Here is a 19,723-nt window from a genome sequence, read left to right as displayed (position 1 = left end):
TAGCTCTGGGGTTGCAGGCAGCCAGACAGAAGGAACTGGTGAAGATCCTTTGTGGTCCAGTCTAGCTGAGCCCCAGTTCACTAGCAGTGAATATGCACTGGTCTGGCCCCGTCCTCGTCTTCATCCTAAGTCCTAAAGAGAGCCAACTGAAGACTGAGTCCAGTGAGAGTGCCTGCTGTGCTGAGGACTGCTTCTTTTATGCTATCACGTGATGCAGTGGAGGCAGGGCGTGGCTGGGTCCTGGGCCAGGGCGAAGGACACACGACTACGAACACATCTGAGCTGTAGGCCATTATAATTCTCCACACGACAGAATCAAGGATCTATATTTGAGTATGTCCATGGCTTTAATAAATGTGCACATATCAATTGTACTGTCTTAAAAATGTTTTTCAAGAGCTGAATGAAAGAAATGATCAGGATCCCTTTTTTTCTATGGTGCTCAAAAGACCAGCTGAGAATATTCAACAAGGTCTAGTCCAGTGGTTTCCAAACTTTAAAAAGCAGATATTTTAGAGAAGTCTAGGACTTAAAACTCCTAAAGCAGGGTCGCTGTGCTGAAGTGGGGCAGGAAGCCTTAGCCCTGCCTGGCTCAGATGGGCTCCACCCGAGACGGGGGCTCTCTCTGAGGACAGAGTCTCCAACTGCTGCCATCTTACATGTCCACGGTAAGTCCCTGACGTGTTAATAGGCTCACACCTGTTTCTTTACCACTGAACACTCCCCTGCCACCCATCTGACCTCAGTTTCACTGCCCAGGGCAGCCTTCTCTGCAGACTGGGGGATGTGGCTCTCTCCAGGTCCAGGTACTCTCCCAGGGAAGAGCACCACGGGCTTTCACCATAGCACATCTCCCTCCTGCTTACTCAGGTCACCTCCTACCTCTCTGACCACACCTGACTTCATCAATGATTCCTTCTGTCCCTGTTTTAACCGTAGCCACCTTCTCAGAGTGATGGGCTACCCTTCTCACAACTCACACACCCTGAACAGTTGGCAGGTGTGTGTGTGTGCACTTGCACACGCAAGTAGCCAGACAAATCTACCAGCCAAGACAGCCTGGGGATTCCTGGGTGAGCCTCATGCACCCGGCAGCTTGAGTCTTGAGGGGGGAAGCAGACTGTCAGGAAGAGGCCAAGACAGTGACTGGGGAGCTTGTACCTCGGCGGCTCCTATGAGAATTTTACTTGCTGGCAAGAGCCACAGGCTGGCCTCTCTATCTGGTTTGCTCAGCGGCTCATGGCTATACCTTTCTTGTGATTTTCTGGGGGCCGACACGCTGCGGTCACGTGAAACATCTCCAGCTGTGCTCCCTCGCCTGTGCTTGTCCCTTTCTTCTGGCCTACCCCTGGCTGTTGGCTCGTCTGTTATAGCATATGCCTCTGCCTAATGCGTCTGCACTCATCTTTCTTTTCATTGTCATGAATGTGAACCTCCCTTCTTACCTATTTGCTCACTGTTGTTCCTACCAACTGCTGCCAGCGGATGCCTGACCACCCATGTGTCTCCTCTTCTGTCTGTCCCGTCTAGTCCTTTGGTCCAAACTCTCTCATGTGGTCTGTACATAAATCTCCTTCCAGGCCTCTGTGTGTATGTCTGTCCCGTCTTTCCCTTACATACCCATCACTGACTGTGGCTTTCAGATCGCGGCTCCCTGTGCACCTCAGTCTGTTGGTCCACCCACCTACCCATGTAGTGGCTTGTTTCTAACCACTGCTTTGTTACTGTTCTACCTGCCATTATTTCCAGGATGGGGACAGGATACTCAAAATGACAACATAAAGAAACCCATAGCATTTCTGGCAGACCTCGTGGAGAGCCCAGCAGGGGCGTCCCTATCCCCTCACTCACCGGAGTTCCTGCTGAGCGGCGGTGGTGTCCAGAGTGTCCTCCAGCTCGGTTTTCAGAGCTTCCAGTTCCTCACTCAAGTCCCTTTTCTGCTTTTCTGCCTTGTTCCGCGAAGCCTTCTCAGATTCAAAGTCTTCTTGAAGCTCAGCAATTTGTGCTTGCAGCTCTCGCACGACTTTAAGTGCATTGTTCTTATGGAGTGTTTCGTCGTCACCCCTGTTAAAACATCCAGGCATGGAAAGCACTCAGCGGTGCCTGGATGGACTGTTTCCCAGGAGAACCCCCAGGGCCTCTCCACAAGGAGGCCCTGTGACACAGTCTCTGCCCATGGCCGGAGGCTGGTGCACTGCACAGGGCCTACCAGGTAGGCATGGAGGTATGCGGGCAATGACTCGAAGGCCTGAAAGCCGGTATGGTGAAGCTAGAATCAGAATCGAGCCCAGGGCCCTTTCCAAAAGGCTAACTATCTCTGTTAAAAGGTAGGTCAAACTCACTTTAATCATTATTATAGAAAAAATTCCCTCTCAAATAAATATGATAATTAGAACACTGCTGCAGGTAGCAGTCTAGTCTGCCAAACTGGTACCACCCTACCGTAAATGAGCAAATTCAAACGAGCCCGTAGAGCACACAGCAGACGAGACACACCACTGGGAGCCTTACACTTTCTTTCCTAATGGGCATCTTTTTGCCAGTGTGTGGTTTAATGTTGGCAATTTTCTGTGGGAAGAGTCAGGATGTTTGTGATGAGGGAGGGGAAGCTGTCAGACATGGCAGTGAGCAGTGGGGAACTTGAATTTAGATTCTGGCTCTCACCCCTGCAAGTGAGAAAGCAGAAATCCAGCCAAAGTAAGCCTAACAGTGACAGAGGATAGAAAAATGCTGTTATAAGATTTTGATTGTAATAAATTATAAACTCTAAGTTCTATGACCATGTAGCCAAAAAGCTATTCGCTGTGAACTTCCAAGGATTTCATGTAAGACTAGTGAGTTTTAAGTTAAGTACTGAGAATGGGTTATGAGATTTTCTTGCTGCCCTGACATAAATTACTCCTGGGTTTCTCAGGTTCGGATGTCACACCCTTAACAAGGAAATGGCGTGTCCTCTCTCAGGGTTTTGGTCTGCACCTACACGACAGTCTTGAAAGTAAACCCCACATAACACATTCACTACAGGGCCCTCGCGGTGATGCGGACCTGGCCAGGGCGCCCTGCAGCTCCTCCTCCTTCTTGGCCAACTGCACCTTGAGCTCGTCAATCTGGGCCTGCAGCTCCGCGATCTGATCCTGCAGGTCAGTCGTTTCACCGTCCAGCTTCCTCTTGGCCTTTTCCAGTTCCTGGCGGGTTTTCTCTTCCTTCTTTAAGCGTTCTTTAAGGCAAGACACGAGATCCTCAACATACTGAGTGACGCACTATGTGAACAAACTCCAAATGTAAACTGATTAAAGTTGAAAATGAGCCATTTTATTCAAAACAGTCACTGCCTTCATAACACTGAATCAGTAACTTTTAAGGAAGAAATTGGGTGGACTCTAAGGGTGTCCTTTCATGGGAAGTGAGCCCATCCTATCATGGCGCCTCCATCACTGTGCACAGTTTTAGAGAGGGGCTCAGCAGAGGCCGGTGGTGTGCACAACTGCCTGTCACCCACTCCCCTTCCACTGGGAATCCCTGGTCTCAACCAAAACAGCAATTTGCAAGCATCGAGGAGAGAGGGCAGAGTGTAGGCAGAGAGCCCTATGTATCTTTTCCACCTTCCCCTCTAGGATCCTGCAGTGATTCCTTAATTAACCTGTGATTCCCTCCCTTCCACTCCAACGCTTTCCTCACAGCAGTGTAACCTATATGCCTTTGTGCTCTCCAGCAGGAACCAATATGCTGAGAAGATGAGGCTGAGTATCATGGGCTCGTCAGACAGGTGAGCACAGAGCAGGCACTTCTGCTTTATGTGTACTTCCTTACTAAAGGACCCACTCTACTTAGTAAAAACGGCTCACAAAAATAATTTCACACTGGCATCCCTTCTTTTGTCTATACTAAGAAAATTAAAAAAAATAAAATATAAGGACAGCAAAACTAAATATTTAAGAACCAAACTCATTTTCTCCCCATTATAAAAGCAATGCATGAGAGAGTGCTCATGGCCCTGCAGGTGCCCACACAGACCTTTCTGATACCTGGGCGTTGGGAGTTGGCACCTTCTTCCTCTAGTGTCCACACCTGCCTGTAGCTGCTAGTCCAAGGGAAGGTTTTCTGTGTTCTTTCCAACGCCCACCCTCTTTTCTCTTTCTTTTGAAGAAAGCAACGATTGGTTTTGCAAAAATTCTTAGGATTTCCTGACATTACTTTTGCCACCAGAGTGAGACACTGTCACCTTCAGCAGTTCTCCTGTCCCTGTCAGGTCATGCCAGGAAGCAGTCCCATCGTGAAGTGAAACCCAGATGCTCTTTCTAGATTAAATCCACAAAGTCCAGCAGCCTGTGCAACTCAAACATGATTTAGACCCCAAGTATATCCACACAGGGCAATGTATTTGACCCAATTTTAAAAAGTAAACATTTAAAGAATAATTTATTGCTACTCTATCACAAATATGTGGTGACTAGACCTATTTTAATAATTGAACACAAGCCAAAGGCTCTTATTATTAAGAACCACTGCGCACACTTTCTATTAGTGCATGTTCTGACTGAAGGAAAACCTAAACACCCACATGTCCCAGCCCTGCATCTGTCCAGCCTCAAACACTAACCTTCTAAATCCGAGATCATCACTTCTTGCTTATTCCTGATTTTGGCCAAGTTCTTTGCCTTTTCTTCCTCTTCAGCCAGCTGAGAGGAACACTCAGCAATGCGATCTTCCATGAGTTTCTTTTCCTGAATAGAAAAAAACTGCTCCAGGAAAAGCATTCAAAATAACCACTAGGGTTTGCAGTAAAGTAGAAAACAAGTGACACTGGCGCTGCCTCCCCTAACAGATCGTGTCCCTGAGGCGGCGGGGGGTTCTCGTCTTGGGGTTGACCCCAAGCTTGGCCCTGCTGCCGGCCTGAGGTTCCCACCCCCCATACGGAAGGAGCTGACGCCTGAACATGGGAACACATCGTCACTGAATGACCAACGTGTACAAAATGGGCACGTTAAAAGTCCCAAGGATGATACGAATACTTAGTGGATTTAAAAAACTGCTGTTACTGTGTCTTTAGAAATCTGTATGGGGAGAGGCTCAGGGAGGTGAGTGAACCTGAACTCTTTTTAGAATGTGTTGAAGCCACTTTCAACAGGAGCATCAACACAAAGGGCCTGCGCTCCGCAGCCAGCCATACTTTGATGAACTTGGAGTTCTGGTCCTCCAGCAGCAGGATCTCCTCCTCCATCTTCTTGATCTTGGCCTCGGCCGTCACCTTCTCCAGCTGCAGCTTCTGCCGAGCCCCCTCCTCCTCGTCCAGCTGCTCCTCCAGGTCCTGTGAGAACAAGTCAGCCTCGAACCTTCTCCACACCCGCCTCAGAAGCGAGGGGGACGCCAGCATAGGGCATTCAGAACGGCGGGTATTTTAAAAAATAGGAAGTGTGGTTAAGTGAACTTCAGGTTAAAGTACAAACTGGGCCAATCCTCTGGAAGGAGCATGAGAGAGCGCAGAGCGCGCGGAGAACAATCACTGCTGTCAAGCTAGCAACTTCAGGAAACAGGCACAGATGTGACTCATAAAAAAGTGAAATATGTGTAATGCTTAAAAAATTTTTTAAATTTGATTTTCAGAGAGAGGAAGGGGTGGAGATTGACTGGTTGCCTGCCACACGCGCGCTGACCGGAAATGGAACTCGCCGCCTTCTGGTGTAGGGACGATGCTCTAACGAGCCACCCGGCCAGGGCTGAACTGTGTGTAATACTGAGGACCTAGGAACATACTACAGAAAAGCCTTGGTAACTAAGAGTTGGCATATTTATAGAAGAGATAACATACAGTAATTAAAATTCATATTTTGGAATAATTAGTGACATAGAGAAATATGAGTAATATAGCAGAACTACATCAAACACATACTTAGTTTATCTGTATTCTACTAGACACGTTCGTCCAGAAGAGGCGAGAACAAGAACCTAACAATGGAAAGAGCAGAGGTCCGTGAGCGATGGCTGTCTCAGTTACAGCGTGCCTGTCACCCCACGAGCACATCACCAACTAGGTGGTTCTGGTGTTTACACACATTTTTATTATGACATGCTTCTCTTCACTTCATACTCTGACATGACTGCACAGCCACACACATTACTGAACAAGGTTGTACATACAAAGCAATGTACGGTCAATTTAAGAAAGTTCCAAGGATAACTCTGGTTAAATAATTTACTTATGGTTGATTCTGAAATGAACCACTTGCAAAAGATGAACTTTTTATTGTGTAAACTTCAAACACAGACATTAAGGACACAGCAGCATAAGGAGCCCCACAGAGATGCATCAACCCAGCCTTAACAGGCATCAGCCCAAGGCCAGCCTCATTTCCTCTCTAGCTTCACCTTCCCCCTTCTGCCCTAGTGTTATTTTGAAGCAAATCCCAAACATCAGATTTCCTCTGTAGAATCTCTGGGTGGCAGGTATCTCTAAAAGATAAAGACCACTTAAAATTTTTTGGTTTGAAGCGAAATCCAAATAAGGTTCACACATTGTGACCAAACCCCATGGGGGGGGAAAAAGTAAGGGAGCAACAAGGTTGGATTTTCCCAAGGTCCACGAAGTTAATAGAACGAACCTCTGGTATTTCATGAGAGGGGAAAAAAGTCAATATTTAACAGTATAAATATCTTTAGAATGTGTTTAAATGAATTTATATTCAAAGGGAGATAATAAATTAAGATAACAGTGCAAAAAACTAGAAATAGAAGAGAGTCTGGTAAAGAATGTGAAGATAAAAAGCCTTGAAAAACCAATCCCAAATAAAACATACCATTCTACAAGGATACATTTGCTTTCTAAACAAAATAGAGAAATGCAAGTATTTCATTTGAAGTTATTAAAATTTAGAGTTTATATTAAAAAATAAGTTGGGGAGATTAGAGAAGAATTTAGGGATCCTTCCCCCACATGAGTAAAACTTATTACTGAAATGAACACATGTTTTTAAACAAAGAGAAAAGAAAACCAAAACTGTTGATAATGCCACCAGGGAAACTCACTGTTGTTAGTGGAGATTATTCCAGCTCTTCCGTATGTTCCATATAAAATCATACATACACATTTATGTTACATAAATGCCTGAAATTAGATCCTATTGTGTATACTCTTTTGCAACTATCTCTATCAAGATATTATAGGTGCTCATGAAAATAAACACCTTTATAACAGTATAGCATTACCGCGGTTTAATAATCCCCCAATGTTAGGTAATTAGATGGCTTCCACTGATTTATTCTTGGAATAAAGTCTAGGATTAGAATTTATGGATTAAAGATTATGCACTTTCTACAGATTTTATGATACTCTGTTAATTTATTGTGGGATATTTGAAAGCTGTATTTTGAAGAGTGGTAAGTGTCCAGATGATTTGCTCTATGGGGTATCTGCCAAGGAAATAATAGCTTTTGTGGTTTTGACAAACATCTGAAGTGTCTGTGTTTTGCAGTAAGTTATGGGGTAAAAAAAAATTAAGGGAAAGATTTGGAAGGAAGGAAGTTCGGTCTGAAGCAATGGTGGCAGACATAGATGTCCTGACGCTCAAGAGCACGTTAAGAGAGGCTGAGAGAGGGAGACAAGGAGAGAGTGGCAGGTGTCCTGGGTATGGGCGGGCAGAGTAACTACTGTCTGGATCACTTCTCTGGGCATTCAACCACTGAGATGGCTGTTTCCTGTGAGCACCGTTTGTATCTCTATCCGCGAGTGACCACCAGGAAGGACCGAGTGTTTTATTCTGATTCCTGGCCACCTGCTGTGTCAGTGCTGAGCATTTCTTAAGAACCAAACCACCTTGTAGATGCCTATCTAATGAATGGAGTGAGCAGCAGAATTATTAATGACAACATAAAGAACAAATTAGGTTCCCTACAAAAGGCTACAGACCTTGGGAGATTTCTACTTTGAATCACTTTGCATACTATAAGATGCCACATCAGACCATAAGAAAAGATTCTTATTCAAAATAACAAACGTACGTTTGAAGAAAATCTATTACTTGTGTAAGAGATTGATGGTCAATCTTTTAAGAGCAGGTACTTACAATCTAAATGTACATTAGGAATACAAATCCACAGCTTCTACTTATTAAATAGATCCACTTGGAAAACCCAAAATATAATTCTGAATAAAAAACAATCGCAGCTACCTGGATATGTGCTTGCATTTTTTTCTTTTCATTTTGGAGGATCTGGTTTCTTTCCTCCTCTTCTTCAACCCTAGACTCCAAGTCATGTAGAATCTCCTCTAATTCCTGCTTCTTGGCAGCGAGTCTCGCTCTCATTTCTTCTGCCTCAGCAAACAGCTCCGTCTCTGCCTGTAGCTGCTCTGCAAGGATGTTCTTCTCCTCCAAGAGCTGCAAGCACAAAAGCCCGGCACTGTGACCTGCTCCCAGCGCACACGACATACGGGCACTGAGCTCTCAGCGCTCACTGCACCTCGCCAAAGAAATAGAAAGTTAAAAACACATTGACACACAAACATGGTTTTGGTTGTAGCACTATAAGCTAGATGAAAACGCTTTAGTTGTTTCTGCTGTCCCAAGTCACAGCAAATTAAATTTATGCTCTTGTAAGAACTCCCAATCTTCTACTGAGGTAATTTACGAAGGGACAGAAAAGCAGGAGGGAAAACATCCAAGTGCAATCAAATTCATGGTGCCTCCTGAAGCTGTCTGGTACCAAGTGCTATTTTTGGCCTTTATTGTTAATCCGTTTGGCCTTGAGCACTACAACGCTATTACTGTCATCTACAAACATTTCGAGAGCCCCTGCTTTGTCCATGAAGCACAGGTGCCTGGGGAGGGGAAAGGGGCGCTGACTCAAGACTGCCACTGGGAAGAGCAGGCGGTGACCTCACACTATCTCATCCTTTCACTTTTTTCTGTTTCCCTCATGAGCAGTCACAGGACGGCAGTACACTGAGAGGTCACTGAAAACAGGTGTTAAACACATGCGTGAACCAAATACGCTCATCGGTGTGTGTCCAAATATGACAAAGGCAAACATGCAAGAGGTAAGACTGATTTTGGTTTCTAGAGAACCAAATGCACAGCATAATGTGTCTGTTGCCTCTGTTCTCCAATGTCTGTGCTTTGGGAAGCTGTGAAAACTACACTTAAACTAAGAGGACGTGTAGGTGCAGCCGGCCGCGGTGAAATGTGCGCGAATGTCTGCAGTGGGGGCGCACACACCTGCTGGTGCTTCCTCTCCATTTCCTCGAGCTCCCCCTCCACCTTTGTCTGCTTCTCCTTCACCTTCAGCAGCTCTTCATCTTTGGCCTGAAGTTCTTCCTCTTGGCGAGTGACTTGTAGGAGCGGCTTAACCTGTGACAAAATTAAGCAGTTTATCATCACGTCTCCTTCTGGTGGGTTGGTCACTGGTCACACACTGCTCTTAGAAAGGAGCCGAAGCCCACCTTTGTGAAGACGCGCCACCACTGCCAGTGCCGCAGCTTCAGGTAGGCGGCGCAGTTCCGCTGTAGGACCTTTAAGGCACTGAGTTGTTGCTGCTTCTTGGCAAAGGCCCTGAAGAACAGTAAGGAAATTACTAGGTACAGAAAAACGTGTCTTAATAGCTTTTGTCACAGACAGAGTGGGTCCACTGATCAAGCCCTCTGGTGACAAGCACGGGGAAATGGGCTGCCTGCTCAAGCCCAGGTCAGTTCGACAGTGCGACGGGGGTTCCGTCCGCTCCCTTTGTTGGTGTCCTCTACTCCCCCTTTAGTAGCTCTGTTCTTCTTTGGTCTGTCAGAAGACACAGTCTTTCCCCTTTTATGTCACCCACTTACTTTCTGGCCAGGTAGCCTCTGCACACAGCCTGGAAGAAGATAATGATATCGGTGATTTTTAAATCCCTTTCTTCCTCTAAATGTGCCAGAACTCCAGCTCGGAAAAATATCTTGCTCTGTCCAATTCTGTACAAGTTTGGGTCCAATTCTAAAGCCCGGATCTGAAAGAGAAAGAGTTTGTTTATTTTTTGCTACAAGAAAAGATTACATAAATAGTCCACAAACCAGAAAAATCAAGACAAGCTTACCATTCGCTCACAAGCCTGTTTGCCATCCATAAAACCTTTAGGGATAGCATTTGGAGTTAGGATCTCGTATCTGTAAGAAAAGCAGATACGAGATGTTTTGGTAAAAGACGTTTTGGTAAAAGTCTGTGAAAATGTTTACCTATTATTCACTGAGTTCTGCGTCCTCTACAAGGCAGTAAGACAGGTAATCATGTCCAATTAAGAGTAAAGACGTGACCAAGTGATAATCAGACTTTCTAGCTCTTAAAACAAGGAACAGAATGAATATGAGGCTAATTCTCCCAGGTCAAAGACGAGGTATAAGAACTGTGACAGAGAAGAATGAAAGATGTTATTTTTAAAATCTTCTGTTTTTTACTTCTCCCCCAATGTTTACATGCTCAAGATGCAAGGAGAATCGGCTTTCTGTGCGCCGACTTGTAGGCAGTGATTAGATGACAGAAAAGGCCGTGACAGCAGCACTCAGAAGCCTCCACTGAGAACATTAGAGAGCATCGGGAGACATTCAAAACAGCAGTGGTCTGGGTGCGCACACACTTAAGACCTGTGCACTTTATAACGATGGACCACGCAGGTGGGTACTGGGAATATCGGGGGGACCACTTTGTAAAGCACATGATTAACTAACCACTATGCTGTATACCTGAAATACAAAATAATATGGACTATAAACTAATTAAAAAAAAAAAAGAAAGTTGCGCAAGTAGGTAATGGGCTCTATTAAGGGTGAACCCTGGCTGCACACCATCGAAGACGCCAACTGTGCTCCTTTCTCTCCTATCTGCAGAAACGGAAACTACTAGGCTCTCACACAGTGGGGCCACAATAAGGGCCGCCCCAAATGTGGCGGGACCAGAACAATTTCTCAATGGGACTCCATCTGGACAGTGGGAGAAAGGGCCACGCTCTGACCTGCGGCCTTGTTTATTTTACGGAACAATAAATGCCGTCACAATCGAAAATCCAACTTCTAGGAGAAAAAAGGGGAAAAGCAAACTAGATATTAAAGAAAATTGTACAATAGATAAAAAAATAAATTTCCCACCAAATGTTTCATCCATTTCTGGGGATCTTCTCCCTTTTGTTTTTTATTCATACTTCTTTTCCAATCTATCCTGTTCCCTGCTCTGTGTCAGTAAAAGGGCTGTAAGTGTACAAGCAAACACACTATGAAAAATATATATACATCTGCACATATACAGACATATTTATTGAAAAATGGAAATATCCCAAAATGTTATTTACTGATTTGAGAGAGAGATGTCGACTTAGTTACACAGTCACTGGCTGCCTCCTGGATGAACCGACTGGAGACTGAACCCACAACCTTGGCGCACTGGGACTAACCTCCAACCCACTGAGCTACCTGGCCAGGATCCAAAATGTTTTCAAGAGTCGTTCCTGAATGATTTTTATTTACTTTTTACTTCTCTTGTATTTTCAAATATTCCTAAAAGGAACATACATTACTCATGTACACCACTTGACAGCTATACTCTCAGAAATGTGTCATTAGGTGATTTCACTATCATGCGAACACCAGAGTGCATTTAACACAGCCTGGGTGGTACAGCTACCACACACCGAGGCTGTATGGTACATCCTATTGTTCTTGGGCTACAAGCCTGGACAGTATGTTATTTGGAAAAAAAGTGTGATTAAATTAAGCCCAGAGAAAATGATGAAATCAAGAGATGCAGAAAATGAGAGATGAATGAGGCTGCTGCCAGTGAAACACAGCAGGCATGCTGTTTTACCGCAACCATTTTTAACAGACAGAAAGAGTACCCTCTAAAACAATGATAAAACATATAGTAAATACATAAACCTGTAGTCATTTATTACATTCCCAAGTATTATATACTGTTCATAACTGTATGTGCTATACTTTTATACAAATGGCAACTCGGCAGGATTGTTTATACCAGCAGCACAAACACGAGTAACGTGCTGTGCTATGACCTTACAATGGCTGTGAGGTCACTAGGCGATATGAGACCACCATTGTATATGTGGCCTATCGTTAACTGAAACAATGTTAAGTGGTGCATGACTGTATTTTAAAATATCAGCTTAAAAAATAATTATGTTTAAATCCCAGATGGAACTGTTCAAAACCGGTAACTATAAGTTCTCAGCTTTAAATGTTTATCGCACAACTGACTTCAGGACCCTGAAGACTTGAACATCCTTGAAGCACCCATAGCAGTCACCTCTATATAAAGTAGGTACTCAATATTCTTGACCAAAAATAAAGGTAATGATCACTATCCCTTTCCTATATGAAAGGAAAACTGAAACTATCTGGGGAAACAGGAAAAAAATTTCCTCATTACCTGTTTTGATGCATATAAGCTAAGCTTTGATACATATGGGAGAAAGGTAAAAGTTAGCAGTACCTCTGTCTGAATTCCTGGAAAACTATCCGGTTGGGGAACCCCTGGCGACAGATTCTGATGCCTTCCAGGACACCATTGCAGCGAAGCTGGTCCAGCACTAGGTGCGGGTCCAGTTTTCCAGCCTAATCAAGCAAAGGAGAGTTTTATACTTGGGTCGTTATAACCTGATCTACTTCAGGTTAAGGTACCAGCACACGTTTCGCTTAACACATACCCGCTTCTCGTGATTTGGAATGATGCAGCGAACAAAGTTAGGGTTGGTGTTGCGGAGAGTTGCCATCAGCTTGGTGAGAGACTCTTTGTAGAGTTGCCCAACGGTACGAAACATGCCCTTTTTGGTCTTATACGCAGAGCCAAAAGCCGTCTCAGTCATACCCGTAACTTGATCCAGACCCACAATCCGATCCACTGGGGAAAATGGAAGGAAAAGGGAAATGGGTCGAATCTGACTCTTCAGAGGGGAAGGAAAGACACAGTGATAGTGCAGCAGCACAAGCTTGTGACAAATGATAAGAGATGCCATCTAGGGGGGCAGTCAGCATACTGAGACACTGCACAAGCCGTGGGACCAGCAGCCACACACTTCTACGGCAGATAGTGTAGCGCTCTGACAGCTTCAGACCACACACCGGCAGATGCTTTCTGCTGCGCTACTTTCAGGAACTCACTGTCTTTGATAACATTTTGCCTGTTACATATACAATTATTTGGTAAATGAGAGATCATTGACTGGCATTATTGATACACAAACTGATACTATGACAAGTCTCAAAATAGGAAATGGCTTATAAAGAGAGACATAAAAATATATAGCTGTACAAAGCAAATTCACTTAATGATTATGGCTCAGGGACTAGGGACCAGAGTCATCTCTTATTAGTGACTAGAATTTCAGTAAGAAAAGTCATTCAAGTTGCAGGAAGAGTAGATAACATTATTAGGTCAGATTTGCAGGAATGAGTAGACTTCAGCTCTCTCCTCAAAGCATGAATAACACTTATTAAGGGGCAAGAACACAAAATAGGGAGGAGCCTCCTAAAAAGAATCAGTGCCTAAGCTACATTTAATGACGGTTCAACTTCTCAGATTCAACACGGCACCAGCCACTAGCAAAACACTGGCATAACATGCTCTCATTTAAGAAAACTGTTACATGAGCGAAACACACTACTGAAGTCTTTTAATCAAAATATCGAGTGAACTACTCTGTTACTGCCCTTGTCAATCTTAAGAGCCACCTGCATTTCTTTCATTTGTGCCCCAGAATAGAAGTGTTTGGGGAACTGCACTGTGTGAAGTGCTTTATGATCAAGATCTCAAGTTCTGATTTCCAATGAGCTTTATACAGAGGGGTCCAGACTCAGCTCGCCCAGACCCTCTTGAGTAAGGCAGAGTGAGAGCACCCTGCTTCTCTCAGCCCACAGCCGCATCCTGGGTGACCTCAATGGGATGTTAATTAGCTATACTGGGCCCCCCAGCACCAGTCACTCAACACCTATTCCTCCCCTCTACCCAGCAGTCACAGAGGAACCTCTGCCTTCCACAAACCCTCGCTAAATGCCTGTCACGCCTGCTTTTACTCGACATTGCACTCCTCGCACCTATCATGTCTGGCATAGAACAGGATGGATACCTACATGTTAGTGAATAAATGAAATAAAATACATTTACAACTACAAAGTGAGAAATGCACTGACAAAAAGAACAAGATGCTATGAGAGAGGGGTGGTTAGAGATCTCTCTGGAGAAGGAATGAGCCAGCAGAGAATATTCCAGAGGAGCGGAACAGCACGTGCGAAGGACCGGGGCAGAAAGAAGTGGAAGAAGCCAGTGCTAGTGGAGCACCAGGAGGAGGGGCACACCCTCGGCTGCTGTATCTAGAACAGACTGGAGAGGAGGTCAGAAAACCAGACAGGGGACCACTGTGGAGTCCAGGCTCTAAGAAAGATGACAGCAGCTTGAACTAGTGAGATTTAGAGGAAATGAACTGATAAGGAAAATTCAAGACATATTTTGGTGGAAGACTTGACTTGCTTTAATCATGAACTCGACAGGAAAATAAGGGAAAGGGAAATGTCAAGAATAGCTCCTAGGATTTTGGTTTGATCAACTGAGTGGCTTGTTGTGCCATCGGGAAGATGGAGGAGAAGTGGGTTCAGTGGGCAGGAAGACAGGGTGCAAACTCCATGCAAGTTCCGGTGCCTGTGAGACATGAGGTGGAGACTAGATGCCGCATGGACACTGCAGTCTGCTGCTAAGAGAGACCTGAACCAGAGGTAAATCTGGGCGTTGTGACTTATGGTGTTTACAGTATGGGGCTGGATGAACCATCTGAAGGGTGAATGAGAAGAGAGGAGGGTCGAGAGCAAGCCCCAAGGCTAAGGGGGAGGGACAGCTGGACACGAGAGTGCGGAGCAGGAGGGACAGGTCAATGCCCCAAACCAGTGCACATTCTTTGCCCCACCGCTACCCTGTTCCTGTTTCCCATGTAGACCTGACCACCTTTGCTCAGGTCAGAAACCAGGAGTCAGATTCAATGCCTCTCACAGCTGCTCACAACTGGTTAAGCCAAATATTCAAATGTCTTCCACGCCCCCCCCCCCCTTCGCTGCCCTAGCCTGGGCTCTGACTTCTTACCTGGGTCCTGCAGCAACCTCCCAACCGGTTCCTTCCTCTGGCCTCACCCTCCCATTCATTCCTCCCCACTGCGGCCACATGTTCTTGCATTTATGCCTTTATCCCAGTGTAATGACTAACAGGTAGTTCTAACAGACAAAATGAAACAACGTATTTATCCCTACACTCAAAATTCTTCATTTTCTCCTATGGCTTGTAGGATATGGTTCAAGTAGCTGAGCCCAGCAGTGTAGCACAGTGATGAAGGCTCAACTCGGAGGCAGAAGGACACCCCCCAGCGGTGCGATCTGGAGCCCAGCTGCCTACGCCTCCAGCCTTGGTGTCCCCTCTGTGAAATGAGGCTAGTGTGACCTGCACCATACACAGGACTGCAAGGTGTCTGTGAAACACTCAAGTGCTCAATGAAGGTGCTTCCCAGCCATTTTCCCACATGCCTAATCCAAACTGTACAAAAGGTGCATTTTCTGAAAGACGCAGGCCCTCGAGGCTCCATCCTGTTCTCTCTGCCCAGAATGCAGGCCCCTTCTTCTAGCCACCAGGCAGTTCTTTACCTAACCACTTCTTCTCAGGCTCCGGCTTCCACCGGCCTCCAGACTAAATAGGCCACTCCTTCCTCTAGGCCTCAGACCACCCAGGCCAGATCCCAGGACAACCTCACTCTACTCTGTGTACCTTCTCACTGGGCTGAGCTTCCCCGGGGAGGTTTGTCCAATGTCTAACACAAGCAGGGCCCAGGGAGCCCTTCCCTGATGTCTGCACCCCTCCAACTCCCAGCTCAGATCACTTCTTCTGCCTCACCCCCAGCCCCCCAGTGTTGGCCCTGGCACGGTGCTGGGCACACGGTGGCTATGAATGACCACAAAATTACCCCCCAAACAAGTCACCCCCACAACAAGAGAGGAGGCGCCATGTTTGCTGTGTGGGGACTCACTCCGCGCACTGGTTTCCAGTTCTCTGACAGGCTGCTCTTCAGACACTTGATGGTGGTCACAGTACGGTCCCAGCAGGAAATGCTTTTACAGTAATATCCAAAACATATAATCAGAATGAACCTGGTTTTCAAATTTATTTTTAATAAAGGTAATCCAAAGACAAACATTCAGCATGCTCTGGACTTTCAGTTCTTTTCTAAATTAAAAAATGTAAACTTAGGGTTAGCTTCCACCAACGAGCAAAATTATCTTGTGAGTAAAAGAGGGACACTCTGGGAGCTGCATTGAATGACTTGGGCCACACTAATAATCTGATTTCACTAAAAAAATGAAGACCTAAAATCCCTCTATTTTACGAAAAAGCTTTCTTATTGAAAATGGTTAGAGCAGGGATCAGAGAAAGGCAGAAAATGCAAAGACGAGATTCTGCCAGCTCCCTGAAATGAGCATCTCTGCTACTTCTAAGACCTAAACTGCCACTGAAACCTGCACGTGTCTCAGAGCTGTGGTTTCTGGGCAGAGACTGGCTTCATTTACCCTCCTGCTATAAACTCTCCTACCTGAGGTGTCAGGAGAGCCTGGTTAGGGCTGCTGGTGGGCACTGTAATTCTCCATGTGGTTGCCCAGTAGCCTGAAAAGATTTCAAAATCTAATTTATTAATCTCTAAAAGCATATTTGGACAGTGAGAAATTAGATGAGCTCCTCAGAGCTGCAATCTGTGAGGGCATAGTTACACTTTAAGAGAAGAAAAATGCACTTTGTAATCATCTATCTCATAAAACTGCATTAACAGGTTTTTAAAAAATAAGGAATGACACTGTCTAGTGCCAGAATGCTTAACTGGCCCTTCTTCTAGAGGACAAGCTCAGGAGACAAGGGAAACATGAGATTTTCATATTCTTCAAATCTGTGCATGGGCCAAACACTAGTGTCACTAAAGTTTAATTTCAAGTATTTAAGCCAGCTCTTCAGAAACTCACTGCAGTTAATACAGCCAAAACCAGAACAGGGGGAGAAACTTGTTTAATATTAATTTTAACAGCCAGATGGTGATAAATAAGAACTCCACCAAATATTCCTGCAAAAGGCCTCAGCACCCAGCATGTAGCATGTTCTCAATACTCAGTGAAACAAATTGAGCCAATTCTACGCTAACAACGTGCACTAAAATGTTACTAACAGTTAAAAACAAATTCAGGAACAGATATTTAACTGCTATGAACTCCCAGAAACAATCTTAACACCAAACCATGTATCTCCATGATATCCCCATGACACAGTAATAACAAACTGACAGTGGCTACATCACTGTTCGTTGTTATGCAGTATTTGGAAATTTTTAGAGAAATTGCAGGAAGTCTGGAGGTGGACAGCACTATTCCTTCTCCCCAGCATTAGTGTAAGCTAAGCTTGAATCTGCCTCTTTTACCTCTCCCCTCTGTACTCCCCCCCCCCCCGAAGCCAAAGCTGCTGGGCAAACAGGGAGCCCCACTCATCCTGCAGTTCCTGCCACACCCCTGCTCTGCTTCTCCCCCTTGCCAGGTCCATGTACTTAACTTGTCTGGCACTGCGCAACGCAGGACTGCGGACCAGCTTGGCTTCAGGGCACCGTGAATAACAGTGGGCTTGCATTAAACAATAGCCAAGGAACTAAATATGAATTGATTTTCTGTTTTTCACCATATCAACTGCAGCAGCAACCAGGGTGCACCTGCAATTGCAGGCAGCCAAGCGAGTGCAATGCCAGGTGCCAGGTATCTGGGCACTGCCCGTGCGCCAGGGGCAGGCTCACGTTGCCTCGCCTGATACTCACAAGAACCCTGAGAACTAAGTGTCATTGTCCCCATTTGACCTCAGGAACTCAAGCTGCAGTACCCGAAAACTGCTTCTCCTGGAGCTCCCAACTTCTATGGAGACTCAAAATATGAAGGAGAACACACTGCACCAACAGCGAAAATCCTTCGTCTACTGACATGACAACTGAACCGAGCACCTACACCAGGGCAGCCCTACACCCAAGCCTGGAACGGCACTGAAAACAGAGGTTTATGACCAACTGATAGGATAATCTACACGAAGATGAAATGATTACCATTTTATCAGTCATGCCACTTGAATCTAAGTAGAACTTCCTTTAATGACTTACTGGGACAACAACAAAAAGACTGGTTCGAAGTTTTGGAAGTTGAGAGTTTGCCATTTCTTAGTCTGAAACAGGGCTAAGGTAAAACCTTTCCCCTGAATTTCAACAAGGAGATAGGGAAGGATTCAGTGGGTATCAGAAGACAAAGGGAGAGCCTGTGACAACTAAGGAAGCCCGCCTGGGCAGTAACCAACCTCTCGTTGGTGATTCTCAGTCTTAGCTTAATTGCTGCTACTGAATTTTAAGTACTGCTTCTATGAAAGATTGAAAAGGGGTGAGGGACTTCTCCATCAATAATTAAAACCTGCTTCATGCACTTCTCACATTTTCTCTGGTGGCACCTTTCAGATGCCAGCTCTCACCCAGCACTCGGGGGCGTTCAGAGAGCCTGACCTGGTCCTACTCTAAGGAGGCTGCAGGTACAAACCCGCGGAAGGGCAGCTCACACTCACTGTTGCTCCAGCACAGTGAGGGTCAGAGCGAAAGCCAGACAGGCCCTATCACAGACCCTTTGAATCTGAGAACCCTGCCTTGAGCTTTGAGGTTACAATCCCTCTTTGCTGGGTCCCTGTGCTTGCATCTTCCATTACTAGTTATCTCAGAAGTCTAGACTTTCAAAACAGCTTACATTTGGAAGAAAACAGTCCTTTGGTTTGTAGCACAAACTTGTGTGACCTCCTTATTTTGCCTCTAGGAATTCTGTTCCTTTCTCTTCTGCACTGGTCCTCCGATGCTCCTGGAAGCCTCTATGCCCGTCTCTCATTTTCACCCTCAAAAGCCTTCATGTTCTCCATAATGCCGTTTTCCTAACATGAATATGCTCTGTGGTCTCTCGCTTAGAGAGCTACTCACTACATGTTGGCATGTCAGAGGACATTACAAGTTGGATTCCTAGGAAGTCCTTCGCCCATTGTCCTCCGAGAAATCACTACAAAGACTAAAGCCCCACATTTTCATTTCAAACCTGTGACCTGGGGTTTGAACCCATGAACACAGATTGAGGAGAAAAATATTTTGCTGTAGAAATACCACACACAATTTCAAAGACCGTATTAGCCATGGTGGGTGGAAGGCCCCCTGAGGAGAAGTAGGGAGTGGGACCCCTGATGCTCAGTTCAGCTGAGTTACTCAACCCAAGGACACCTCGCCGAGCAACAGACCAGCACACTTCCTGTGTCAAGGTGAGAATATGGTGAGAATGAGTGTACTCCCTGCCAGAATGATGCCACCTAAGAGTTGCTCTGTCCTTGATCCTGCTGGCACAGAAAACACCCTGATGATCATGGTCCCACAGGAAGAGCACTGCACTGTAGGAGAGGAGAGGCCACCGTGGGCATGTTAGGCGAAGCTGCTGTGCATGAGAGTGGGTGTGGAATACCACCCGCCCACCAGCGCCCTCTCTCGCTGGCCATTTCTGGTATGCCCACTTTGTGCCAGGTGCTGAGGAAGTGATGGTGAGCAAAAGGAGGTACTGCCCCGGCTCCCAAAGACCCCACAATCTGGAATTCTCTTTAAAAATCAGATATCCAAGGAGTTAAAGGGAACAATTTAAAGAGGG

At 45.6% G+C, this 19,723-nt stretch overlaps 1 protein-coding gene across 1 annotated transcript in view; it reads right to left on the bottom strand.

Annotated features, from left to right (window-relative positions):
• MYH10 (myosin heavy chain 10) overlaps positions 1–19,723 on the bottom strand; it is a 130,725-nt gene that overhangs the window by 26,424 nt on the left and 84,578 nt on the right. Inside the window, exons 16-26 of the mRNA XM_016222447.2 lie at positions 12,667–12,860; positions 12,453–12,574; positions 10,054–10,123; positions 9,806–9,966; positions 9,434–9,542; positions 9,210–9,341; positions 8,166–8,372; positions 5,171–5,308; positions 4,601–4,724; positions 3,046–3,217; positions 1,852–2,064 (exon numbers count right to left, since the gene is read on the bottom strand). Coding sequence (XP_016077933.1) covers positions 1,852–2,064; positions 3,046–3,217; positions 4,601–4,724; positions 5,171–5,308; positions 8,166–8,372; positions 9,210–9,341; positions 9,434–9,542; positions 9,806–9,966; positions 10,054–10,123; positions 12,453–12,574; positions 12,667–12,860 — 1,642 coding nt within the window. The remainder of the gene's footprint in view (positions 1–1,851; positions 2,065–3,045; positions 3,218–4,600; positions 4,725–5,170; positions 5,309–8,165; positions 8,373–9,209; positions 9,342–9,433; positions 9,543–9,805; positions 9,967–10,053; positions 10,124–12,452; positions 12,575–12,666; positions 12,861–19,723) is intronic.

The sequence above is a fragment of the Miniopterus natalensis genome, chromosome 17 (assembly GCF_054644295.1).
Source record: "Miniopterus natalensis isolate mMinNat1 chromosome 17, mMinNat1.hap1, whole genome shotgun sequence".
Taxonomy (NCBI): domain Eukaryota; kingdom Metazoa; phylum Chordata; class Mammalia; order Chiroptera; family Miniopteridae; genus Miniopterus; species Miniopterus natalensis.
This window is presented reverse-complemented; position numbering and strand designations above follow the sequence as displayed.